Source organism: Rhinatrema bivittatum, chromosome 15 (genome assembly GCF_901001135.1).
Source record: "Rhinatrema bivittatum chromosome 15, aRhiBiv1.1, whole genome shotgun sequence".
NCBI lineage: Eukaryota > Metazoa > Chordata > Amphibia > Gymnophiona > Rhinatrematidae > Rhinatrema > Rhinatrema bivittatum.
In genome coordinates, this window is record NC_042629.1 from 49,586,434 (window position 1) to 49,613,495 (window position 27,062).

A 27,062-nucleotide genomic window follows, 5' to 3' on the forward strand; every position below is an offset into this window, starting at 1 on the left:
TATGCGCATTCAGAAGGACGCAGAAGACTAACCTACGGAGATCTCATATGTCAGGTGCTTGGCAGTAATCATTTACCCTCAACAAAAAAACACCTCTTTAAGAACAAGCCACAAAGATTTTCCTTGGAAAACCGCTCACAGTCATTGAAACCACCTGACAAATCTCCCCCGCTGCAGAGTCCCGTGGATACATGCACTGCAGTTACCTCTGGTTTTAGGGAAGAGTGGCAAGAGCATCGCAGTCAACCGTAGGGTATCGAAGCACCAGGCAGCCTTTCCACCTTACCCTAACAAAAAGAAAAAAAAAAAGGGGGAGTGGGGGAGGGGCAGGATACCTGGATCGAGAGCCGGTCCATCGATGGAAACGATGCAGAGCAACTCCACCCTCTCACCCTGGTAAACCGCTGGGCTGTCCGAATGCACTGTCACATTAAACACTGGGCCTAGGATGGGAAAAGATGGTGCAATCCCGTTACAATCAGGACACGGTTACAGTGAAAGTTACTGAGCCCTCCTCCCCACACCCCCCCCCCCCCCCTCCACCCAGCTCATACATTTTTCTGCCAACTGCTTGCTTGCACGATGCCCCCAGATAAGGCCAAGAAAAAAAAATAAAAAAAAAGACTGGCTCCAGGATATTAGTGTGATAAAGCATGTATAAGCCAAATCAAAAGAATTCAATTTTTCAATCTTCCTATAAGAATGGGGCTCTATCAGACAGACCCACTCTTATAACCATAAGAGCATATGTTGCTTGACTAGTGAACTGCTTTGACAGTTAATGCCTAGGTGTCAGAATGGAGCTGGCCACATGGGCCATGGCACGACCAACCCTGGGCCGGGCTACCGGACATTGTACTTGTCAGACGATGGTCCATTGCTGAGGCAGGCGGCCATCCAATGGAAGAGAGCTCATGCAAGTCAGCTTCCGCATTCTTCTCATGTGCCTATTCTGTTCCTGGCGCAGGCACAAAACAACAACAACAACTCAGGAGCAGCAGTGAATGCTTGCTGCCTGCACAAGCCCAAACTACTACTGCCCACCACCGTCACCATCGTTTTCCAGTCTCGCAGACCTGCTGCTATCCTCTGCCAAGTGAGTCCCACAGTGACTACAGTAGCCACCTCGAGTGACGACCCCCTCCCCCCCCCTACCCCCCACCGCAGCTACCACTATTCCTATTGCCTTCTATCAGGCTCGCAAACGCTGAGATGCCAAAGGAGGTCAGGCAGGGCAATCTCCTCCCTGCCATCTGAGGCAGGAGAGACTGGGGGCGGGAGAAAGAGAGGGAGAAGGTGAGAAGGAAGACAGATGAGATGTAGGTAAAGGGAAAGACAGAAAGAGAATTGGGGAGAGAGAGAGAGAGAGGATAGAGGAGAGGGAAGAGAGCAAGACATAGAGAGAGGTGCAGGGAAAAAGTAGCTAAAGAGATTTGAGTCAGCATTTTCTGTGGATACATTTTCTCTGAAAAACAAAGCAAAGTTTTTAAAATAACCCCCCCCCCCCCCAACCCCAGCCCCAGCCCTGGGAACCCCTGTACAAAAAATGAGTGTTAATAGCATATTTTCTACAATGTGCCTTTTGTACCCACACACAGGGCGGGTAGGCTTTCACCTGTGAAGCCATTTACACAGGTTACATGACTTCTGAAAATTAAATGTGAATTACAGAATTGGCAGGGAGGGGAGGGGTGCGCACGTGAGGGTTGGTTTGTTCCTTCCCCGTGGGTGCAGCTCACACGGCTCGCCCTGGTCATGGTGGGATGTAGCTGGTCAGGGCACCGCCATCTCCCAGGCACGTCAGGATCTTGCGGTGTTGCCCTGTCTGCTTTGGCTTCCTGGGTGCATCTAGAGCAATCTGTTCACCTAAAGATCATGCCTAACTTTCAAAAGCCTTTGCAAAACATCAGTCTGAAGGCGCTCCCCCCTCTTACCCAGAGCCAATGAACGTTTTGGACAGAATTTATTCAGCATTTAGGACAGCTTGGCCATCAGGATTCATATCTAGGACTCCTCGGGCTCTGTAGTGCCTCCCGTCGCTCATTAATTGTGATATTAATAAGACAGGTCTACACGTTCACGTCCCTTCCTCTGCATCAAATCACAAATCAAACCAGCAACTCAGTGTAGGGAGTTCTGCTTCCTCTTTTGATCTTATTCTTAATTTTCCTTACTTTTTTTTTTTTTTTTGGTCTAACCTATTTGATATTTCCACATTTTTCTTGGGAATAAAAAGAAACTGGCATTTGTATTATAGTCACACCCACTTCCCTTCCCTTATCTAACAAATCTTTGTTCCGAAGATCACTTTTTAAAAAATGTTAAGCAGGTGGTTCAATCCTGTTGTAACATTGTGTCCCCAGCGGGGTCAGGTAGCAGGATATTAATCAACACCCCCCCCCCCCCCCAAACAACCTTCTCATATCGTACAGGTTCTCAATCTCAGCCTCCCAGGAGAAAAATAAATGCAAAGATTCTTCACTGCGTTATAACAGTCATTGTTGCAAGAGACTGCATACTTTACTTCTCAGGGCCACAATTTAAGATGAAGATTGACGAAGGAAAGACAAAATAAGAACATTGGACCAACCTGGGTAATGGGGGGGGAAAAAAAAAAAAAAAAAAGAAGAGAAGACTTCTATTCAATCTCCCCACCCCCAGCCCACTCCCATCTTCCGCATCCTAGGATCAAGGAAACATACTACCTACACTGTTGGAAGAGTACAGAAATTCAAGTCATTACCAAGAAAGATGCTTTCCATCTTACTCTGAAATCAATGGGAAAAAAAGTAAAAAAAGATTTGCAAGCAATTCATGAGCATCTTTTTTTTTTTCTGGTTTAATGGGAAAACAATTTTTCACTTTTGGGCCAAATCCGTAAGGTTTCTGAGAAAACATTTCAGTTTCTAGCTTTTCTACAGCTGTACCTATCCTGAAAACGTGGTTCCTGATTTTAAATGGTCCAGGAGATAATGTGGATACATTTTCTCTGAAAAACAAAGCACATAGTTTTTATAAAGGAAAAATTAAAAAAAAAAACAGCACTAAAAGCTGTTTGGAAAAAAAAAAAAAAAGATTTTTTTAATTGTAGCATTCAGACAAAATCCTGCCAGGATCCTGGTCAGGTCCCCACTGTGCAGCCCAGTTAGATGTTCTTTTGTAATGGAGCAAGCCAGAGAATAAAGTGCTGGGCCTTAAGATCTGAGAAGTCTGCTGCATGTGCCCGCAAGAAAGCCACGATCGTTTTTGGACTGAACTTTCTCTTTTTTTTTTCTTTTCCGCACTGCTTCCATTTCACCTCCTAGTTCCTTTGAATTAAGAAAACATGGGCCAGATTTAAGTACTCGGGGAAAATGTAGGGGAGGGAGTTGTGAAAGGACAGAAAAGGTGTGGGAAGGCCCGCAAAGTCAGAGACTTGGTGTTTCTTTTGCTTGAAGGATTTCGTTTTCCTGCCACTTGTTGGAAGGGAAAAGATTCCAGAGAAAAACAGCCCATGCACCAAAATAAATTAAAAAAAAAAAAAAAATCAGGGCGTATGCTTAATTTCGCTCCCGAGACATATGCTGGGTTTAAAAAAGGTCTTCCAAAAATAAACCATCCAGCTGAGGTTGCCACCAAACCCAGGTCGATCCCGAAAGGCCAATCCAGTTCTGCTTTATTTTCCAATCTCTGTGGGATAAGCAGGACTGCCAATCCATCAATTGGGGGGGGGGGGGGGGGGGGAACGGACGGACCAGAAACAGATCTGCCCATTAGGATTGATTAGGATTAGGCACCAACACTAGTTGGCCGCTTCAGTGAAAGGAGCGGAAATCATGTGGACATGGAGGCTGAACCCTTGGAGGGGGTCTCTCCCTAGAGTGGGGTACACTGGTCAGCTTTTCATGCTATTGCTTTTACTGCACTTCCCATGCAGCATGCCGGTCACCTTATAGAAGTATCAGATCCTCCTAAGATAGGCCAAAGAAAAGGAGAGATAGAGATGGGTGAGCACTTCCTTGTGGTTATGTTAGCATTTGATACAGCAATTTTTCCGTGATAAGTGCGTCATTACACACTGCAGACAGTGTTTCCCTATAGGAAACCAGGCAAGACACGGAGTCAGCAAGTGACCAATGGCAGAGGCAGCTTTCAATGACATCACAATGTGCTCTGACCTCCCTGAGATTTCCCTATCAGGAATAAAAGCAAAAGGGATTCTGAATGTAGGAGGCATTGAGAGAATATGAACATGTGTCCTGGAGGTGACTGGATGCTCTACTGCCTGTGGTAGAAAATTGAATTAAATTGGATGAATGATCAAAACGTTATTGGGAGAGTGGGGAAGAGAGAGAGACAGATACGGTCATCTTATAAGGCCAGTTCCCTCTACAGGAAGCTAAGCTAACAATATATGGTAAATTCTTATTAACAATGTTGACATTTATTACTGTGTGGGCTAGGATCCCTGTCTCCTTCACACATCCCAGTTTTGCTCATCTTTCCTTTGTGCATTTTTTTGGAATTTAATGCAAACATTTCTCTGCCATGAGCTCATGGCCGGAAATAATTCAGCAGGCGCGGGTGGGCGCAGGAGGCTTTTAGAGAAGAAACAAGGGAGGGCTCTTGGTGGTGGGGAAGGGCGCTCAAGGGACAATGATGCCAGACAGGAAGCTCGGCAGATTGCAATCAGCCATTTAACACGCTCCTATAAAAGGGCTCTCACAGTTTCTTAGAACCTTCTCCTGGGAAACAAAAGCTCGTTTCAACGTAACAGCTCCACGTCAAGCCGCAGGTCACAAGGTTAGCTGGGGAGGGAGAAGAGGGTGCCAGCGTGACACTATGAGATAAAAACCACAGGCTAATGAGTTAATGGGAGACAATTTCAAGAAATTGCTGGTTTTTCCAATTTATCTGTCATGGATGCCACATTACTTTATTCTAGGTTAATGATGAGATGCACAGTCTCTGGCCCAACTAATAATCCCCAAGGATTTGGTCATGCCCCTCGTATATAGGACAGTTGGTAGCCACTGTACCACCTATGTGCTCATGTATGCAGTCTAGGAACTCAATCTGATTACCATTCAGACAGGATTCCCCATATAAAAGATCCATAGACAATTTGTAGGCGATACCTTTTTATTGAACCCTGTTAACACATCCGTGAATAGCTTTCAAACCACTATGCCCCTTCATCAGGTCAATGCAGGTCAAGCTGGCCATAAATGCCCCAATAAAAAGGTGTTACCTAGGACTTATTTATTGATCATTATTTAGACCTATCCAAGTGGACTAACATGGCAACCATGCAACTATCCTTTTACGAAAAGAAAGCAAAATCGGATCTGGTTCTTTGGTTCTCCTCATACAGCAGAGATGGGAAAAGCCTGGAGCTGAGATGTAAGCTACAACCTGGAGCTTAGGTAATAGCAAAGCCTGGAAGCAGGATACCGTGATCTAAGATCTAAGATCTTCGGGTTGGGTTTTTCACACTCTTGTTGCCACTGATGAGATTTCCATGGGAGAAACAGGATCCCAGTTATGAATTTTGCTTCCACAACGTATAAAGAAATGTGGTTGGCTGGAAATAAGGGGGGAGAAAGTTTAATAAATGCATGCAGACTGAAAAAATTCTCAACAGAGCAGGAACATCCGTGGCAAACGTGTTGGCCTGCTGGATAGGCCGACCAGCATATATCTTTTGACCTCATATCCAAGCGGATTTCCAGGTTTAGATGCCAAATAACTTATCTTGCAAAGTTGCTTTGCATCTTTTCAGTCCACTCCGCTGGCAGTTTCAAAAGGGGCTTGCTCTGAGCGTCCCTGCATCGGAAATGCTGAGCTGCACGTTAGGGCAGATAAAGATTTTTAATATGGAACAGAAAGAAAACTGGGGTTGTAACAGCAAAGGCCTGGCGCATTGTGTCACGCCGGGCGTGCGGCCAGCTGGCAGAGGTGGCGGCAATCTGTCACACCGAGGAATTATTCCACGAAGTAATCGGCCACTAAAGGAGGCTGCGTGTGTACAGTGATAGCTGGAGACATTAGAGTCAAGACTGACAGCTGTAATACTGACTCCTGGTAAAAAAGGTAGTCCAGACCGGTTGCAGATTCCCCTCCATCAGTAACCCAACTCCCATTACAACCAATACATCCAGATGTGTTATGGTTATTTCCTGAAAGAAGAAAGATTGCAGATTCTCTACAGGATACGGCTGTAAGGAAATCCTGCAATCCCTGACCACAGGAGACTGGTATTCTTGTTTAAAAAAAAACCAAAAAAACCCTCCTTCATTTATTTGTCTAATGTGGTGCTGCAGGAGTAGCAACTTTGCTGCTAATGTTACTGCAGAGATGAACTTCATGCAGAGACATCCCTGCAGGTCCATATATGCAGACTCATCCTTGCAGTGTCAGCAGCAACCAGGTTCTCCCCCATCAGCGGACCTCTGGAGTCTGTTACAGGCATAGTCTTATATATATATATATATATATATGACTATATATAGCCCACATGGCCGTCGCCTTGTAAGGCTGCTGTTAATTCCTCGGCCCGGCAGTGCTTCCCACATCAGGGAAAGAGAGATCTGAGGTTCCCGCCATCCAACAGCAGCTGGTTGTCATAATAAATAAATGCCGCAAAGAGCAGCAGCGAGCCCTCGCCCAGCAGCAATCCAGAAGCTGAGAGGGAAACTCTATTTATCCTACACTGGGCAGGGTTTCAAATGTTTGCACAGCGTCAAAGGAACTACCGCAGGCAACTAATGGATCGCAGTGGCGGGGAACACGACTCCCACTGATAAGCCGTTTGATTTGGTGTAGGTTTCACTGTACAATGGAGCTAAAAAAAAAATTAATCACAGTCAACCCCAATAAAGCTGCCAGGTAAGTTCATTTACGTTCACAGCAAACCTCTGAAAATGACAGTAAAAATATATCTCAGAGATGACACCAATTATCTCTTCAACGGAAGATGCAGCTTCCCTGGCACGCCTGTCCTCCCGTTTACTCTCGGAGTGCTGCAGCTTCTCACGTACCCCGTAAAGATAACCAGACTCTTTAAACTGCTTCAGTCACCATCAGGATCAAGGAGGATTTTTATGCCTCATCTCATGGCAACTTGATGGCACTCGGACCATGGGGTAGCGGCTGGGGAAGGAGGGCCTGAACGGTGCACGATTTGCCCAGGAAGCCACCTAAGCCTAGACAGGGGATCTGAAATCACACAGTCCAGTCATTCTGGGAAAGGAAAAACAGGCTAAAAGAGGAAAAAAATGAAACCGTTCTCATCTTTCTGCCAGTTCTCTAGAGATCCATTGTACGTGTAATGTATAAACATGTCCCAGCGAAATGACTTTCATTGTGAGGTCCTATTGGCAAGCACTGAATGAAACCAGTTCCCAATAAATCGGGAGTGGTAGATTCCACAGACTCCTGAAAACCCTTTGCTTCCAAATAATTATATTTAACATTTCTGAGACACCACATCAAGCGTCACAAAACAACAACAGCCCAACTAGTCACCAGACATGCTGGGAGCAGTGTCAGTTACGTATTCTCCCCCAGGTTTCACTCCACTTTTGGGCCGATACAGTACAGCGCGCTCCAACGGAGCGCACTGTTAACCCTCTATTGGACGCATGTTTTCGACGCGCTAGCGTTACCCCTTATTCAATAAGGGGCCGAAAACGTGCGTCCAACCCCACGAACCTAATAGCACCCGCAACATGCAAATGCATGTTGATGGCGATATTAAGTTGGATGTCCCGAAAGTTACCAAAAGTAAAAAAAAAAAAATTTGAAGTCGGCCCGCGGCTCGAAAACTGGACACTCAATTTTGCCGGCGTCCGGTTTCCGACCGTGGCTGTCAGCGGGCTCAAGAACAGACACCGGCAAAATTGAGTGTTGGCTGTCAAACCCGCTGACAGCCGCCACTCCGGTCCAAAAGGAGGCGCTAGGGACGCGCTAGTGTCCCTAGCGCCTCCTTTTGCCTGTTTTTACCGCCGGGCCTAATTTGCATACTGAATCGCGTGCACAGGAGAGTGGCCTGTTTGCCCGCTCTCCCGCACACTTTACTGTATCGGCCCGAGAGGCAGGAAAATATCAAAAGAGCTACTTAAACCCTGTCCACATCTAAGATCTTAAAAGTAACATTTTCAGTGTAAAAAAGGTGTAGGCAAGTCATTTTCTGGGATTAGCTTTTTGGAGAGGCTCTGAGCCCAGTGAGGGCTCCAGTTTATTGTAGCTATGCCTGTTTCCAAGATGAAAGCTCAGTGCTGTCCACAGTTCAGGACCTTACCAAAAATCAATCTCCAAAAATCAATCTCCAAAAAATAATTTGCTTCAAGGACTCCTGTTCCCAGTACCTGCTTCTTCATCCATACAGATTATTTATTTTGGACTTTGGTTGTGCAGTTCATTGCATGGCAAGTGTAAATTTTCCTACAAGTTATCACTCTTGAGTTCCTTTACTCACCTGATGTCTGGAAGTGCACCTTGACAGGATTTGATGTGCTGCTGACCACCTCCCGCCACGCTCCTCCACCACCACTCGGGGACCAGGCCGTCACCAGGCAGCGATATAACCCGGCATCCGACACCTCAGTCTGGTACATCCTGTACCGGAATTCTCCCTCCTGCAGCTTCTCCAGCACCACGTCCTGCAGCCGGTCTCGATCTGTCCACTCCTCCAGCCGGACGAGCGAGTCCTGGCTCAGCGAGATGATCTTCGTGGTCCGAGAAGAATTGGAGAACAGCTTCTCAGCAGTCACCAAGACAGAGAATCGAGGGTCTCGGATGTTCTCGGACAAAACTTTGCAAGTCATTTCAAAAGTGCTCCCTGCAGCAAAGGACGACCTTCTGTTTGCAGCCTGCACACTTAGTCTGTAGTCTGAACAGCAAGAAAGAGCTAATTAATAACAGATACAACCGTAGACTCCTATAACCTTTGAAACCCAAGGAAAGGAACTGGCGTTAGACAGGTGCTTATTTATTCTGAAACCTAACATTGAGGGCGGTTTCACCCGAGAAAGCCGTCTGCCCTCAGCAGATTTCCGCATTGGATGAAAAGAGTCAATTTTTTTTTTTTTTTAATAAAGATTTATCTTTGCTATGTAACATTGCGGCTCCCATCAGCTTGTCAATATTTTGATACTATTATAATGTTAAGATGTTTTATATTTTGTTTAAAAAAAGGGGTTTTTTTGTTTGTTTTTTTTAAGAAACTCGTTTTCTGGAGAGAAAAAGCACTTCAAAAACCAGTTTTTCATAAAAAGAAAAACCTAACAAGGTATGTGTGAAAGAAGAAAGGAAATCACCAAGAAAACAGACGAAATAAAAACATAGGTGACATGACTCTTTCTCCCTTTTGCTTCCTGTTTCTGTTTCATTCCTTAGATTAAACGTTAAGGGGCAAAGTGTGAATACCCCGCCCTCCGTCTCGTCCATCCCGTAACCTTGGCTGGGTATAAGGGAGGCGTCACGCATGCACAGATGGCATGCTGCTAGCACACCTAACTTGATATCACCGTTTTGTTTCACCTGCCCATGTGTGTGTATATTTACCTGTATAACAACCCAAGTTTCCAACTCTGTGTATGCTGGTACCTTGTGTTTGACAACAGCCTCACTCTGTGCAGGCGTCCAAGTATACAGGCGTCTTTCTAGTTGGATGCTGCACTGAAAATGTACCCCTAAAGGCATACAAAAGCTCTTACTTAGCCACATCATAGCGTGATGACCCTGAACTGCACGCTAAACTCTTCCTAACACAGACTCTCCAAACATCTGCAAAATGAAAAACCAGCCGCCAGGAGGGAGAGACACATCCCGACCCAGAGGGCATGGCTGGGATAAACCATACACCCTTTTCAAAAGCATAAAATTTACTAAAAGTCAGAAATTCCATTCTGGCCAAAATAAGAAAAGAGAGCAGAGAGAATCCCCAGCAACTGGGAAAAATGAAAGCAAGAAACACGGAAACTGATAGTTTTAGGATACATGTGGGTTTTTCAGTCAACTGCATGGAACAACTATGAACTTTCAATTAAAAACATATAAAAAGGATGTGGCCAAAGGAAAAACTACTATTTAGTAAGTTGTCAGTGCTGTAAAGAAATGCCTGAGCTTGGGGCAGAGAGCACAGCAGCAGCATCTGGGTCACTTCCTGCACATATGCTCTACCCTTCTCTGGGAGCCGGGTGTGGAAGCCATAGCACCATCTTCCCACTACATTTCTCTGGATTTTTGTACTAATACTACTCAGGGATCCCCTCTTCCCACCTCCGCCAAAGAACTGCAATGTTAAAGATGCAGTTTTGTAGTTCTGAAAGTGAGAACTGGAGGAAAAGCGGTCACACAGAAGCTTTAGGCGCTGGCCCACCCAGCTGCCCCCTTCTCTACTGCGTCTCTTGATCTCTGGTCTCTGCCCTCCCTTATCTTTCCCACAATCCTTTGTATCTGTCCAGGCCCAGGCAACACAGGTAATTGCCTAGGGTGCCACATTTTAAGAGTGCCAAATACTTTGGTTGAGGAGGAGCCTTCTCCCAAGACCATGCACTGTGGCAGTCTGGCCCAACCTCCCCGTCTCCTGATTTCCAATTCCCCACTCTCAGTCTTCAAAGGCAAGAACTCCACCCTCATTCTCCAGTCCTGCCTATAGGCACCCAAATCTTAAATCCTGCCCTGTATCTGTCCTGCAGGAATTCTGTCCTCCACCTCCGCCATTGCATGCCTGGAATAACCTATTACCCTCCCAATTAAAAAGTATTTTCTCATCCTTGAGCTGCTTCTTCTACAGAAAGAACCGCTCCTTAAGTCCAGCCCCAGAATGCATAGCTGAATTCCTAACTCTTGGACTGCCCAGAGGAAGGTACAGGCAATCCAGAAGATTCTTTTGCCTCTCTTGCGAGCAGCTTCTCCCACAGTGTCACCGTTGGCAAGGAATGGGTGCTCGTAGTTCCTGCAGTATGATATCCCTGTAGCGAGGGAGGAAATTGTGGGCCAGGAAGACATGCCCTAGTTCAAACACAAATCTTTTGTTTAAAAAAAAAAAAAAAAAAAGGTGTACAAGTCTGCAGTTCTAGGCAGGCAACAGGCCCACATCCCTATGTGGCAACAATCAATCAAAATCAAATAAATAAATTTAAAAAAAAAAGACAACTAATCAACATACAGCACCATCAACAACTTACATGAAAGAGAAGCCACAGCAATTCCAAACCCATTGGGACAGTGTTTCCAAAATGACAATATCATACAATATCCGTGCTAGCTGAAAAATATACACAGTTCATTGTACATAAAAATGAAGAGGTAAAAAAAATGGATTCCTGGCTCCAAACATTAAAACTTGCCTAGCCTCATTCATGGTCCCCTCCACAGCACGTGCTGAATGTTCTCATCTACTTTAAAAAAATAAAATAAAATAAACTACTACTTTGGAAGTTTGCACTTTTATTACAGTTGGGTGTGAGACCATGTGTGGCTTAGTGACACACCCAGGGAACGGTGAGAGAGTCATTCATTAAAAACATCTGTACACTTGCTCGAAGCCTTTTCATAAGGCGTAGTCCCCTGCTTTCCTCCGTTTCTTTCCCTTGTCACATTTTTATTTTCAAAATGAAAATGCCATTTCTCCTTTATTTTGAGGGCCCGCTATGTCCCAGCAGTGCCATTACCCAGCTGTTCAACAAAGAATCCTCAGTGGCTTCACCATGCTTTCTACCCTTCATATGTTATCACCCAAGACCCTAATACAGTTGGCAGTAGGCTCCCACGTCCCAACGACCTTCCTGTAAACTTTCATGCCAACCCTCTGGCTATGCCAATTTGAAATATGGTAAATAATTCACAGGGCCTGTCTGCCAACCAACAAGACAAAACTTCCCACGGCGGAAGTAGGTTTCTTGCCAGGGTCCTCTTGAGAGAGAGAGAGAGAGCTATTTTGTGTGAAATCACCACTGGGCAGTATCTTGGGAGGCCATGATGCTAAAGTTTGGAGTTTGAATAAAAATAATAGTGCTTTCGTGCATAAAAAGGCTGTGAAAATTGAGGCCCATCCTTAAGCTGGCCAAAAATGCGGGCGGGGTTCCACGGCCAAGTTAAGGAGGAGGCGTGTCTCCAGGTGCAGGATTAGGAAACAGCACACATCCATACTGCACTTTCACATGCGCACACGTCTACTATTACGCAGACAAAATTTAGGTCGCATGGAAACCCCGTGCCAAAGCTCTGCGGCACAGCTGCACCCATGGGAGGTTTCCCAAAGGGACTTTCCTTCTGAAAATCTGCACAAAGTCCGCGGGTGCCAGAGTACTCACAGACTTTGCACTTGGGTGGGCTGTTTTGTAAACTGCTCCCCGTAAGACCAGAAGCTCCAGGCTTTCACAGGCAATGTCAGGTGATGTTTCTAGAGCAGGCGTTCTCAACTCCAGTCCTTCAGAGCCGCAAAACAGCTCTGCTTTCCAGCGTAAGCAGGCCACGTCAAACTAGCCTTGTTCTGAAGAGCGTGCACACGCAGACATATCCGAGGAACATTCCCCGTGGAGATCCTGTAAACCAGAGCCATTTGCAGGCTCCACAGAGAACCACTGGCCTAAGGCAGGAGATGAAGTGGATATTCTTGCAGTTCAGATTCCTTCGTATACCGGGAAACACTACACAAATTCAGAATGCTTTCCTATTTACTCTCATTCACCCTCCCTCCCCTCGCCAAGATGCTTGCTGCAGATGTTTGCTTCCATGCCTGTCAAGGTTTGGAAAGTCAGTAACGAGTGGTTTTCTCCACTTATGCACAACTTTGGAGGGATAACCCTCATGGAACAGCGAAAACTAACTGTTTCAAATGCTGTCTTTCACATACACACAAAAAACATTACAACAGTTTCAACAATCATTTCTGATAGTGCTGGAAACCTTTGAAGCTTAGCTGTTACCTCAATAGCAGTGTCTAAGCATTATATATTCTGCAGTATCTATAGTTCTACGCAGAGAACAGTTAAAATATTCATTAAAAAAAAAAAAATCGCATAGATGACAAAATAAAACAAACCTGAACCACTACCATGCCCCAATCTCTTCATGCACAGCTTACAACCAAGTTAAATTAAACAAGTTAAACCTCAGCAATGCTGCTAATAGAAAAAATCATGTCATCTCTTGTATTCACAAGTCCCGAGTAAACAGTAGGGCTTTCAGCGGTTTTTATACGAAAAAGAAAAAAAACGAACAAGAAATACGCTTGGGGATTATTGATGGTGGATCATTGTTGAGAAGTGCCCGAAGAGAGAATAAGAGATCGGGCAAAACCTGAACTTCAGTTATTGTGACCAGTGCTCATTACAGCGGGAGATGAGCATTTCTGGTATTAATGGGCGCCAGGGCCGGTGCGTCCCATTAGGTGAACTAGGAAGCGCAACCGGGGCACCAGGCAGAAGGTTCACCTAGGGCGCCTAATCCCCTTGCACCGGCCATGATGGGCACAGGGAACGAGCCAAGAAAGCAATCCTTTGACTCCACCTACCTTTCGTGTCCCAAAAAACTTCCGTGGGTTTAGACTCCACCGACTTGCTCTTCACCCAGCTGTCGTTCCGCTGTCTGCTCCACTCGGAGATGACACAGAAGTAGAACCCTCTGTCCGCCTCGGCCGTCCACTGGATGCGCAGGGCAAAGGTGGCTGCGTCTGGCCTGGAGAAAATCATCTCCCCGTTCTGCACCCGCTGCCAGTTCTTCTCCTCCATCTGCAATGCCCAGTCCTGGTCCATGGAGGCGATGAGTTCCGAGGGAATGGGCGAGTCGCCAAGAGCCCTAATCTGGCGATACCAGGACACCGTGAAGCGAGTGCTCTTTGCCCCTTCAGCTTCAGTAATTGTACACTCCAGCTCAGTAGGATCCTCGGAAAACTTGGGTATTTTGGTAGCATTGAGGGAGACTTGGTACTCTGGTTCTAAACATGGCACAGACAGAAGAAAGATTAAAATAAAAAAAAAAAAAACAAAAAACATGTATTGAACAGTATCAGTGTAAACAGAACTGTGTAAGCATGCGCCCTAACACCGTGTGGATTCTGCAAAAAAAAAAAAAAAGATGTACAGAACTGTACAGACAGGTTGCAATTCTGTGGCACATCTACCATGCAAAAAACGTGTTTTCATGTTATACTACAAATGGTGAATAGCTAATGCATATGGAAGGCAAGTGTTTCTTATACATTAAATCATTGTGATTAAAAAAAAAAACAAAAACGCTTCACAAGCAATGCAATAATCTGAAGTGCCCTGTCTATTTTAAACATAGACATAGTTTAAAATAGTTTAGTGAGGGAAAATTTGCCAACACCTACTACTGGGCAGGAAAAGTGCCAGTGCAAGAATCCTCTACTGTTTGGACCACACTCATTCAGGGATAAAGGTTAAGTACTTGTGCACAGATTAAACCAGCATTGCTCAAGCCAGTCCTGGAGTACCTCCTCAGCCCAATCTGGTTTTTTAGATATCCAAAACAAATACCCAGTTAAGAGACCACATAACAGCAGTACTTTCTTCATTACACTAGCTTCCCATTGCTTCTCAAGTACAATATAAAGTTTTAACCAGAATTTTCAATGTATTGCACAGTGACTCTGTGGTCTGGCTAAGCACTGCATTATGTATATCTGAGCCTTCTCAGCACTATGCTTAGCCAATAAGAACTTATTAGATATTTCTGTGTTGAAGGGGGCGAGACTGGATATTGCCTAAATTGTGGAACTCACTTCCTGAGGCCTTGTGAATGACTACAGATCTTAAAGTATTTAAAAGGGACCTCCAAACTTGTGTATTTAAGCAGGCCTTCAGCACCAAATATTTAGTATGACTGCTGTTGAACCGTGCCTGATGGAAGACACTGATTGGACTTTGACTACAGTTAAATTTCTATTGTTGCTACTAGAGTAATTGCTTTGTATTTGTTTTTCCATTTTAAATTTCATTTTTATCATGTACGTATGTATTTTGTAAACCACATCATGCGAGATTGTAGACTGCGGTATATAAAAATTTTAAAATAAATAAATCTGCATGAGATTAATTGGCCTGTACTGGAGAATTAGTATCACATTTATCTCATGCATACTCCCTGTGAATATTCTAAAACCCAGGCTGGCTTTGGGGTTACCAGGACAGGTTGGGGAAGCCCTGGCCTAAAGGGTTACAAGATGGGGCTCCAGGTCATTGGGGAAAAGCCAAGCCAGTCCTGGTTTTGCCCCCAAGGCCAGCAAGACAATTCATTCCATTTTAGGACCACTTGGATCTCTGTGTTCCAGATTTGCACCCTAGAAGCCCTTAATTAGGCCAAGGACTCATGTGGATTTTGATGAACACCTTATAAAGCACATCACCCAGGTCCATGTAGAAAACCTGTCAGTCATGCACGTGCTAAATACCTCTCCAGACAACAGGGTGGAATCTCTCCTCGCTGATGTGTCGGGACCCATGACACTGAACGCTGGCCGTTACCCCATGTGCAAGGGTCACCAGAGTGCACGAAGCACCTTCACTGATCCAGAAACGGGTCTCTCCCCACCATGACTGATTACAAGTACTTAAGTCAGGGGTCGGGAACCCATGGCTCGCGAGCCAGATATGGCTCTTTTGAGGGCTGCATCTGGCTCGCAGACACGTGTCGCCATACTTCGCGGTTCCCCGCTGACCCAGCTGCTCCCCGGTCCTCCGCCGCCCGGGCTTAAAATGCTGTCAGCCCGGGCGGAACGCGGCAGGACAGCTGGAGTCAGCGGCACCGGCGTGCTCTCTTCTCCTCCCCCCCCCGCGGCCCGGAAGAGGAAGTGGAGAGCATCGGGTGCCTGCGCGGGAAGAAGAGACCAGCAGGCACCCGATGCTCACCACTTCCTCTTCCGGGCCGCGGGGGGGAGGAGAAGAGAGCACGCCGACTGGAGTCATCCGGGTGCCTGCGCGGGAGTCATCGGGTGTCAGCCGGGTGCCAGCGCTGGAGTCATCGGGTGCCTGCGCGGGTCTTCCCGCGCAGGCACCCGATGCTCTCCACTTCCTCTTCCGGGCCGCGGGAAGAAGAGAGCACGCCGGTGCTCTCTTCTTCCCGCGGCCCGGAAGAGGAAGTGGAGAGCATCGGGTGCCTGCGCGGGAAGAAGACTGCAGCGCGGCTCGGAGGAAAATGAAAATCTTCAACCGCGGCCGATGGGACTCCGCCTTCGCCTCCGCGAGGGCTGAAAATGAAGGAGGTTAGCGTTGGGAGGTGGCTGCTGCTGCCGCGAGTTCCCGGGGGGGGGGAAGGGGGGGAGAGAGAGAGTGAATGAGCGAGCAAGCATGTGTGTTTGAGATCCTGTGTGTGTGAGTGAGAGATTGCATGTATGTGAATGATTGAGAGCCTGTATATGTGAAAGAGAGTATGTCTGTGATTGAGATCCTGCCTGTGAGAGAGAGAGCATGAATGTAAGTTTACCATTGGGAACCTGTATGTGTAAGTTTGTAATTGAAAACCTGTTTGTTTGAAAGAGTATGTGTGTATGATTGAGATCCTTTGTGTGTGAGAGAGATCATGTGTATGTATGATTAAGAGCCTGTGTGTATAAGTAAGAGAGAGATCATGTGTGTCTGTGTCTGATTGACAGCTGGTTTAGGTGATGGAGCATGTGAGTATGTGATTGAGAGCCTGTGTTTAAATGAGAGAGAGAGACCATGTGTGTCTGTGTGATTGAGAGCTGATTTAGGTGAGGGAGCATGTGAGTATGTGATTGAGAGCCTGTGTTTAAATGAGAGAGAGAGACCATGTGTGTCTGTGTGTGATTGAGAGCTGATTTAGGTGAGGGAGCATGTGAGTATGTGATTGAGAGCCTGTGTGTAAATGAGAGAAAGAGAGGACATGTTTGTAAGCATGTGAATGAGAGTCTGTGTGTGAGAGAAAAAGACAGCATGTATTTATGTGATTGAAAGCCTGTGTGTGTGTAAGCGTGAAAAGATAGACAGCATGTGTGTAAATGTGTAATTAAGAGCCTATATAAGTGAGAGAGAAAAAACATTTGTATATGTGAGTGACTGAGAGCATGTGTGTATAGGTGTGTCATTGAGAGCCAGTGTGAGAGAGAGCGCTGGTATGTGACTGAGAGAGGAGAAAGTTCCAAGCAAACCACCCCACCTCCTGCTAATTCAGAACAATCTCAGGACACCTGGATATCAAACGTTCCCAGGTATGCAGAGCAAAAACATTTTTGTATCCTTATTATTTTTCATTACTGGATCTTTGTGTCTGCTATTTTGAAATATTTTGTTGGTATCTGGAAATGTTTTATATGAGTTTTTAATTATTGGATATTCCACTCATCAGCTGTTTCGAAATATGTTCTTTTTGTTAGTACAGTTTTACTGCTGATGATTTTATATTTCTTGATTTGTTTTATAAGGATGTGTGATGTTTCTTTTTCCTTTGTTACACTGCATACAGAGACTCTGGCTTGTTGCAGTTTCCAATTCAGTTTTTGTCTGCATGCTTCTTGTTATGCGTTTTGGTCTCTTTATTCTATGTTAGGTGAGGGACAGCACGTGATTCAGGTGAGGTTTTCTGCTGGCGTGTAGTTTCTGTGTAGGACTCTATAGCAGCCTGACTTGGTCCGTTTTCCTAATAGGAGATGTATTGGTGTCTTAAGGCCTGGTGTAATATTTTCAGAGACTTATTGTACTTTAAAAGTGTGATCTTACATAAAATGCACACATTTACTTGTATTTAGTTTTAAACATATTGTATGGCTCTCATGGAATTACATTTTAAAATATGTGGCGTTTATGGCTCTCTCAGCCAAAAAGGTTCCTGACCCCTGACTTAAGTTATTCTAAAGAAGAAGGAAAAAGTATGAAATAGAAGCAGATGGAGGAGGGGGGACGAAAGATACTTGTTCATTCTGTTTCTATTCAGAAGAGGTTTGAGCTGCAGCAGCCTAAGAACTCCCTGTCTGGCTGGCTCTGGCTGGTTGAGGCTTTGGAGCAGAGAGGGGAAAGGAAGGAAAAGCTTTGCTAGATAGATAGCTCCATTACTGATCTGCTGCCCACATTTAAAAAAAGAAAAGTTTCTGCTGATGACTTAATAACCCGTCACCCTCCATAGATCAAAGGAAGGGGAGGTGTAGAATAGAGTCTGGAACTCCGAGTCACTCTTTAACTCCATCCCCTGCCCTCCAGTTGTCCCAGAGGCAGTTCATGGCACTACTCGGAGAAATATTTCTCCAGGCCCCTTTCGCCTGCACCTGGAAGATGTAGAGCCCAGCGGCTTACCGGATTCCCACCAGCATAGGAGCACTAAATATCACGGACTTGATCTTAAATGGGAGGGGGCATGAGAGGAAGAGAGATGGAAGAACCCGGGCAGAAGATAGCTAATCTGCCACTGGAGGGCACGATCGGAGGGCAAAAGGGGAAAGCAAAGGGCCATCTAGAGCGACGATATTAAAAAGATGGTCAAGATATGGAAACTTGGGTGAAGCAAAGAAAAAGAGCTGAGGAGAGAGAGAGAGAAAGAGAGAGAACCGGTGTCCCAGAGCTGCCTCTGTACCGAAGATGACACTCGACCGTGGCAACGGTATTAAGCATGAGGAAAGGGAGCACCTCCTCTCCTCCCAAAAGGAGCAGTGGTGAAGTATTTACCAGGGCTCTCAAAAGTAACTGATCCCTGATGAATAGAATTATCCTATTAGAGATTAGGAGTGTGTGAGAGTGAATGTGTGAGAGTGTGTGAGTGATGGCTGGGTGGGGCGGGCAGGCAGAATACATAACTAGGTGATTTGAAAAGCTGGTTTACAACTAAAACAAAAAATCCACCATCTGCAATGCCCTTTCAGTGCATGCACAGCTATTTTGAAATTATTAAAGATGGTGAATGCGTGGAAAAGCACTAGTGGAGCTAGTGAGGTAGGGGGGTGGGGAGGGGGGTGAAGAGCAAACATTGGAAATTTTTAAAGAAGAATGAGACCAGCACAGACGATCCTCAGTGATGGTAAAGTCAGCGTGCGTTGGAGGAGACTGTGCTTTTCTGCCATTAGCAGCTAGGTTTCTGGGTGCCACTGGCTTCAGATTGGATTTTTCCAGGTGAAGGTTTATATGAAGGTTGTAACAGAAGCTGTCGCTCCCTGTGTCCTTAGGCAAGTCACTTTACCCTCGGCTGCCTCAGGTACAAAATTAGATTGTAAGCCCTGTGGGGATGGGGAAATACCCACAGTACCTGAATGTAATCCACTTTGAAGTGCCGAAAAGCGGAATATAAAAATCTAAATAAACAAACAAACAAACTTTCCCTTCCAGGCAGTGCAGAACAGAATGTCAGTGCTGTCATGGGAATATGAGCATGGATTATTTATTTATTTCTAAGTCTGGGGAATATATTCCGCACAGCTATAAGAGATGGTTGCACTGGTCAGAGTTAAAACGCACTCTGAGAGATGCGGGGTCCCTACGTCTGGTTACCAAATCTTGCTGCTCAGCTTCCCATGCTCCCGCGCCTGGCTTTAGTAACGAGAGATATTCAGCCGGGGGCCCATCACATTCACGCCCCCTGGGACAGTGGAAGGATTTGAACAGGGAACGGTTTAACACACCAGGAGCGAGTGAAATAAAACCCCCGGTCCTTCGATAGCCCCTAGGTTGCTGCCTGCAATCAGCAGTTAAGGAAAGTGAACCTAACCCAGCACTTTTGCTGCTAGAACGTGTAACAAATCCCACTTCTGCCTGTTATTGGTCAGGTTTTTTTTTTTTCCATTGCCCCGACTTCATGTCCATTTGCCTGACAACAACAACAACAAACTCAAGGGCGGGGTGGGGGTTTCTCTCTAAAAAGTAGCGTTTCAGTGACCAGGAGTCTCTTTTGAAGCATGCCCCTCCCTTTTAAAGGAGAGGGCCCGGGAGCTGCATGGTACGCACAAGGGGGTGCCTCAAAACGTGGCTTTAAACGGCCAAAACAAAGCAAAAACTTCTACCTCCAGATGTGTGACAGTAAGTCGGGGCTCAACAGGGAGAAAGATAATTAATGGACAGGGCCCCCCCTCCCCCAGCAGGTTCCTTTTACGAACAGAAATTCGCAGCCCTGTCCCTGGAGCCAGAGAAGCAGGAGAAGCCTTATAGCAAAGGGTGGGGAACTAAAACCAAAGGCATTTCGAGGCTCAGGAGCTAGCGCTCAACGACAAGTGTTTGGCACTGACGTAACACGAAACCGTTCTACAGCAGCAAGGATAGTTCCTGTAAAAACAAGGCCATGCCCTCTGGTGTGGCATTTTCTCACCAGTCCTCCTTGGGCAGTCAGCCCCGAGAATGCAAGAGTCTGACCACTTAAATCTACCTTGAGGCGACTTACCCAGTGAGTTCAAGACTACGTGGGCAGGCTCGGACGTCCTCTCCATGGCCTCGTACCAGCTGCCATTGCTGTGCGGACTCCAAACGGCTGCTTTGCAGTAGTAGTAACCCTCGTCCGTCTCTTCGGCATCCTGCACCAGCAGACGGTAGGAGTTCAGGTCCGTGTGGCTGAGGCGGACGTGCCCGGTATCAGTCACCACGGCCCAGCGGTCCAGGCTGGCCAGGACCAGGGAAGTCTGTAAATCGCCAGTGGGGACTGGGCTGAAGAACCAGGTGACCTCGGTCTGCACCATGCCACCTCCGCTGGATGTAAGCGAGCACACAAGTTCCAGGGGTTCCCCCCTCTTTAGGGAAGTGTTGGTTCCGGTGATGGAAACGCTGAGAGCTTTCAAGAGAGGGAAAAAAAAGCAAAACAAAAAAAAAAACAAAAAACGTAGATTAGTTTGGGTACGATATTATGCGCCACATCTCTCTGCTGCAGAGTCAGGACAAAGAGGGATAAAAATATGTAATTATCTATCAGGTGGGCATCGACAATGTCCACAACTTCCTAGTGCACAGCCAGCAAGGTTGGATAGTGGAGGGGAGAGGATGCATAGTCTGGTTGAAAATAGGCATCTAATTTAGGAACCTAACTTAAGTGCATAAATGTAAGAGCTCAGCTTTTTTTTTTTTTTTTTTAGTATCAGCCTCTTAAAGCAGTAGCAGAGCGTGTCAAGGCCTGACCCTGCTGTGCCTTAGCACGTGATTGTCATTGTGCTGTCTCCTTGGCCTACTTATAGTAAACAAGCACTGCTGTTCTCATTCTCATTACACTTTTTAGGTTAACTCTGCAGAGTGCTGCTTCTCCAATTTCCTTCCCTTTTTCTTTTTTGGTAATCTAAGCTCTCTCAGGTCATTATTCATTGCTTTCGCTTCAACAAGTCCCTAAGAGGAGCTTATGAGAGTTGGGTTCTCTCCAATCCATCCCCAACCCTCAGCCCCGTGACCATTCCCCTAACACTGTCTACTGCACAACACCTAACCAGCCTAGGCTGCAGTGTACAGAGCACGGCGGGCAGAGAGATTTTCCTGTTAAGCACACTTTTATTCATTTATTTAAAAAATGTAAAATCACCTTCTTTAAGTAACGTCCAAAACCGAGGAAAGGTCTCAGACTTCAAATCTTTAGGTAGAGAATTCCATTTAAAAAATGGCCCAACCACACCAAATAGTATCTCTCGTGATTCTGCAAGATGCATCTGTCTTATAGAGGGCAGTGCCAACAAAGTTTGAGATGAGGACCTCAGTACTCGCACTGACTTATAAATCTTCAAAACAGAATTGAAACATTTTGGTGCTAACCCAGTGTTTTCCCCGTTCACATTTTAACTTCCACCTCAGTGTAAAAATTGAGAGCTAGCTAATACATTCCTCAGCTTCACCTGGGAACTCCTTTAACCTTTGAAAGAAGAGGCAAATGGGAGAGTCTAACATGGTACTAGGCATTTAGCTTTAAAAGAATTACAAAAAAGCATTTAAAAACAATGTTATCACTTAGCTTACTCTTTACAGGGATTAAGCCTAGTAAAAACACACACAGAGCATGCCTAAGCCATAGTCATATGCCATGCTGCACAAAGGATTCCAGCACCTTATGGATCACAAATGAGTCTTTTAACACCACAAAGGTCATCTCAGTACCGTATTAATGATAAATAGGACTCAGAACACAAACTCTCTGCCCTTTTGAACTTTTTACCACCATTTACTGACCTCATATGAAGGCTGCTAACATCATTCTAGGATTACTCCCTTCTCAAAATGACTGAGGCTTCCAGCTAGTTAAGATCCATGGTCAGATGCTGGAGATCAAGCAAGTTATTTTGAATTGCACTAGGAAATGAAAACAGCCAGACCAGATGGTCCCCATGGGCTTTACCTGCTGTCATTTTCTCTTTTTCCCAGTAGTGAAAGAACCTTGTCCATATACAGTATGTCTTCTGCATATACATAATCAGCTGTATTGACTTTAGAGAAAAAGAAAATGATCGATAATAATCACCCCAGTGCGTATTGTACATTTTCCCTGAATGTAGATCTCTGGGACCTTGGAAAAATGAGCATCTACCCAAAAATGCACAATGCGTGGATTCTATGCAGGTTGTGATACTGGACTTATCGGATTATCCAGAATGATATACATGAGCTCATGTCAGTCCTGTCTTCAGATGTGCTCTTGAATGTTTACACACTTTCATCTTGGTAAAACGGTTTTGTTGGTCCAGGTTCCTCCAAGAACTGGATCCCAGGTACCCTCAGTGGACAATGCTGAGAGCTGATCACCTTTGGCAGGGACCCACTCATTGTAGCCAGTGTCGACAGAAGGCAATCATGTCTTACTGGCCTTACCTCATTTTAAGAGGAAGCCATATACTCAGTATCCTGTGCAGTATTTATAAGTGCACACCGAACAAGGTCGCTCATCCAGGATCAAATTTAAAAAAAAAAATGTACTGTGATGTGGTGGTTTTTCCCCCCAACCCCATGATGTGACGTGGAATGGATCAAAGTGGTGCATTGAACCCAGCAACAGGAAGACCCTTTGTAATTCTTCGATATTCACTGTTCCCACAGGGCTCTCCAAACCTCTGCTGGGGACCCAAGATAGCCACCATGAATATCCTACTTCCAGTGATCCAACTTCATCACTGGAAGTAGAAAATATACTCAAAAAACTGAAACCTACCTCTCATCCTTTGGACCCTATACCGCCTAACCTGCTCTTCAAAATCCCAAACACCATCTCCAAGCCAATCTCCGACATCATTAACCTCTCTTTATCCCAAGGATCGGTGCCAGACCCTCTTAAGCTCGCTATTCTCAAACCTATTTTAAAAAAACCAAACTTACCTCCCACAGAACTGTCTAGTTTCCGCCCAATAGCTAACCTTCCCATGATAGCAAAAATCATGGAAAAAATAGTCAAACAAACAGCTATCAGATTATCTTGAGGAGCATAACATTCTCTCCCCCACGCAACACGGATTTCGCAAAACACGCAGTACTGAAACCCTGCTGATATCCCTAGCAGACACTATACTATTAAATTTGGAAAAAAAACAAACCTATCATCTCTCTCCTCGATCTGTCAGCCGCCTTTGACACCGTGAACCATAACATCCTTCTTGAACAACTAACTAACATAGGCGTCAAAGGCCCTGCCCATGATTGGTTCAGATCCTTCCTGTCCAACAGGTACTACAAAGTCAGGATCAACAATAAAGAATCTCCCCCTGTTCACTCCAACCAGGGTGTCCCACAAGGATCTTCCCTAACTCCAACACTCTTCAACATATACCTTCTACCACTCTGCCACCTTCTCACAAGGCTAAAACTATCCCACTATCTCTACGCAGACTATGTACAAATCCTCATCCCGATCAAAGACTCTCTTCAAAAAACACTGAACCACTGGACCACCTGCCTCCAAGAAATCAACCAACTACTTTCCATGCTCAACCTGGTCCTAAACAGCGACAAAACCGAGATTCTTATCATCTCAAAGGAAATCCTCACCAAACCTCCAACGCCACCACCCCCAGCTCATTCGGTCAACTCAACGATCAAATCATCTCCTTTCGTCAGAGATCTAGGCATGATCCTAGATAATCAGTTCAACCTAAAGAACTTTGTAAACACCACAGCGAAAGATTGTTTCTTCAAATTACAAGTTCTCAGAAATTTAAAACCTCTCCTTCACCTCCAAGATTTCAGACTGGTATTGCAATCCATCATCCTTTCAAAACTGGACTATTGCAACTCCCTCCTGCTCGGACTCCCAGCCAACACCATAAAACCTCTTCAAATGGTTCAAAACTCAGCCGCCAGGATCCTCACCAATACCAAAAAAAGAGATCATATCACCCCCGTTCTTCAGCACCTCCACTGGCTACCCGTCAAGTTCAGGATCCTCTTCAAAGTCCTCATGATTATCCACAAAGCCAAATAACCTCACATCAATCGACACCACTATTCAACTCACACCTCACACCTCCTCCAGACCCATTAGAAGCACCTATAAAGACACCCTGTTTGCCCCACAAGCAAAATCAGCCTTAAGAAAGAGGGCCCTCTCGACAGCAGGACCTCATCAATGGAACACATTACCACCAGACCTCAGACAAGAGCACTGTCCATCTTCCTTCAAAAAAAGACTTAAAACATGGCTATTCAGCCTAGCCTTCCTGACTCCTAATGCTCTTCTTCCCATTATCCAGATTCCAGCCTTCACAGTCTCCTAATTCTTGCAACCTCTGACTGTTTATTCCTCCTCTCGATCTACCGCAATTCGCTCCCACCTTGTTTCCCACCCAGCTCCCCAAAGCTCTCCTCCGAGACATATATTTATGAGAAGTTAATTGATATGATAGGATATGTTACATTTTACAATATGTTAAGTTAAAATTCATTTCATATTTTTATGCCTTCCTTGTTCTATGTAACGCTCCTAAGCGAATTTTGTTGTTATTATGTAAACCGGTGTGATTTGTATTCGTACAGGAACTTCGGTATAGAAAAAGTAAAAGTAAAAGTAAATAAATAAATAAATAAATATGGATTAGATAAATGTGCATAATCGGAGGCTCTGATGGACACAGATTTATCTCTTGCATATTCACCAGGGATATCCTGAAAACCTGACTGGCCGAGCCCTGTCTAAGCGACTGCAGCAAGCAGTTTACCGCCCTTCCAAAATAACGTGCACAGGGGGAGGGTGTGGGATGCTTAACTTCCTGAAACGCACTGCTCCCTTTCAGATGCTGTACTTTAATCCTACTGTAGGCTGGACCTTCCACTGTATGGGTTTTATATATGCACGTATTGTACAATATTGGCAACCGGTGATAAGGTAACATTATAATTCCTGCAGGGCATTACCTTTCATAGTCCTCTCTCTAAAACTGTGGACATGTAAGAGCTAAAAGAATGCTTTCTGCAATGTTGGCTTTCGGAGGATCATGCATTCAAGAAGAAGAAAGGTTTTCTGCACGTTTGGGACCCGTATATAGAACCTTTATCTCCGAGAGCCCGGAGTTTAACACTGAATGACTTTTAAGGTTCTGGGGAAAGATGGTGTTGAGAGTATTACAGAAGGCATACTTTGGTGGCCAACCAGGAGGGGAGAGAGAGGAAATGTTAGTGTAGTTGTATTTGTGCAGCCTGGTGCTGGATACCGAGCAGATTCCACCAGTATTCCATTGCTGAAAATAATAATAAAAGAAAAAAAGATTTAGTGTACAGTCATACACATGACTGTACACTAGCCTTTGAGGCTTCGCCTTTGCAAAAGGCCCCTTCAAGGCTCTGGAAAATAAAAACATCTTTGCATGAATTGTCTGTCTGTTGGATCAGTAAATGCCGGCAAAGTCTAAAATATCCCTTCTAATGAAATAATGGCATGCTACAGTTTATCCGGTACCAGAAATAAAAGCCCTGCCTCAGAATGCATCAAGAAATCATTTTTTTCAATATTTCCAAAACACTGGCGGAGGATGTGCCTCAACAGTGTTCTGCAATCTGAAATAAATCCAGCTTAGGTGCGCTGAAATCTCATCTCACTCTCACTATGGCTCGGGGGGGGGGCATGGAAGGCGGAATTCTGCAAGGGACTTAGAGCGCTCTGGAATGCATCCACTTATCACTGCACCCCAGCTGCCTAATCCAGGAGCTTTGCAGGAAGTGCTGGGCACAGATATCCAGCTTAATAGGATAAGAATTTGCAAATTGAGAAATCTTCCTCTCTCAGAGCTGTGCCATAGCAGCAAGCTCTCAAGGAAAAGGTCTGTACAGATATGCAAGACAGCTCAACCCATAGCCCCCACCTTCCATGCTGAGGTACAAGTGGACAGGACTAGCCTAAGTGCCAAGCGACTGTGACTTCCTTCTGAATGGTGAGCTCGGGATGGGCAGCGTTGGCTAAAATGCTAATTCTAGAGTTGGAACTGGCAGGTTACGCCCCAGAAACCAACCTGCCCGGTGCCGGCAGATATTGCCATAAGAAGAAAACAAGGGGCAGATAAAGAAAGCATGAGCTAGTGACACTGCAGACCCTGGAGTAGCCGAGTTGCACTCCGTAGACCACAACTCCTCAGAAACCAGCAGGGTCAATGCTGGAAGGTTTTCGGTGGCCGGTTACCGTCCAGCAAAGCCATGGAAATCTAGGGGGGGGGGGGGGAGGGGGTCAAGTCGTTTCGGCAAAACTTCTCACTAGTGTTCGGGCTACAACCCTGCTGGCTTTGGAAGCTGTTCAGATGATTACAAAGCTTGGTGTAAAGATATGGGAGTGGGCTGGATGTTGAGCTACGTATGAGAATGTACAGGCTCCTCTGCCCAGAACAGCAGAGGACATGGAAAAAGCAGCGATATCCTACAAGCAGACAAGCCTTGGCAGGTGGCTGTTGGGATATTTTAATTTATTTATAAGCATTTGATATTTTGCCTTTCCTAAATTAGTCTCAAGGTGGATTACAATCAAAGTTACAATACAAATTGCGGTCAGACAAATCAAAAACAGTAAAATGAGGTTAAAGCAGGGGTGGGAAAACATTTTTGTTCTGGGGCCAAATTACAAGTTATCGACCGTAATGAAGGCAGGGGTGGGGGGGTGGGGGTCCCCCATTTGGAGCTCTTCGACACAACAACCAAACCCCCAGCAGATATTTCAGTGTCCAGCGGGCTTAAGAACCATCATTCCTA

The 27,062-nt window shown here is 45.5% G+C and overlaps 1 protein-coding gene across 1 annotated transcript in view; it reads right to left on the bottom strand.

Annotated features, from left to right (window-relative positions):
• The window catches only part of PTGFRN (prostaglandin F2 receptor inhibitor), an 86,129-nt gene that overhangs the window by 10,000 nt on the left and 49,067 nt on the right, over positions 1–27,062 (bottom strand). Inside the window, exons 4-7 of the mRNA XM_029578365.1 lie at positions 20,326–20,709; positions 13,505–13,927; positions 8,459–8,872; positions 336–443 (exon numbers count right to left, since the gene is read on the bottom strand). Coding sequence (XP_029434225.1) covers positions 336–443; positions 8,459–8,872; positions 13,505–13,927; positions 20,326–20,709 — 1,329 coding nt within the window. The remainder of the gene's footprint in view (positions 1–335; positions 444–8,458; positions 8,873–13,504; positions 13,928–20,325; positions 20,710–27,062) is intronic.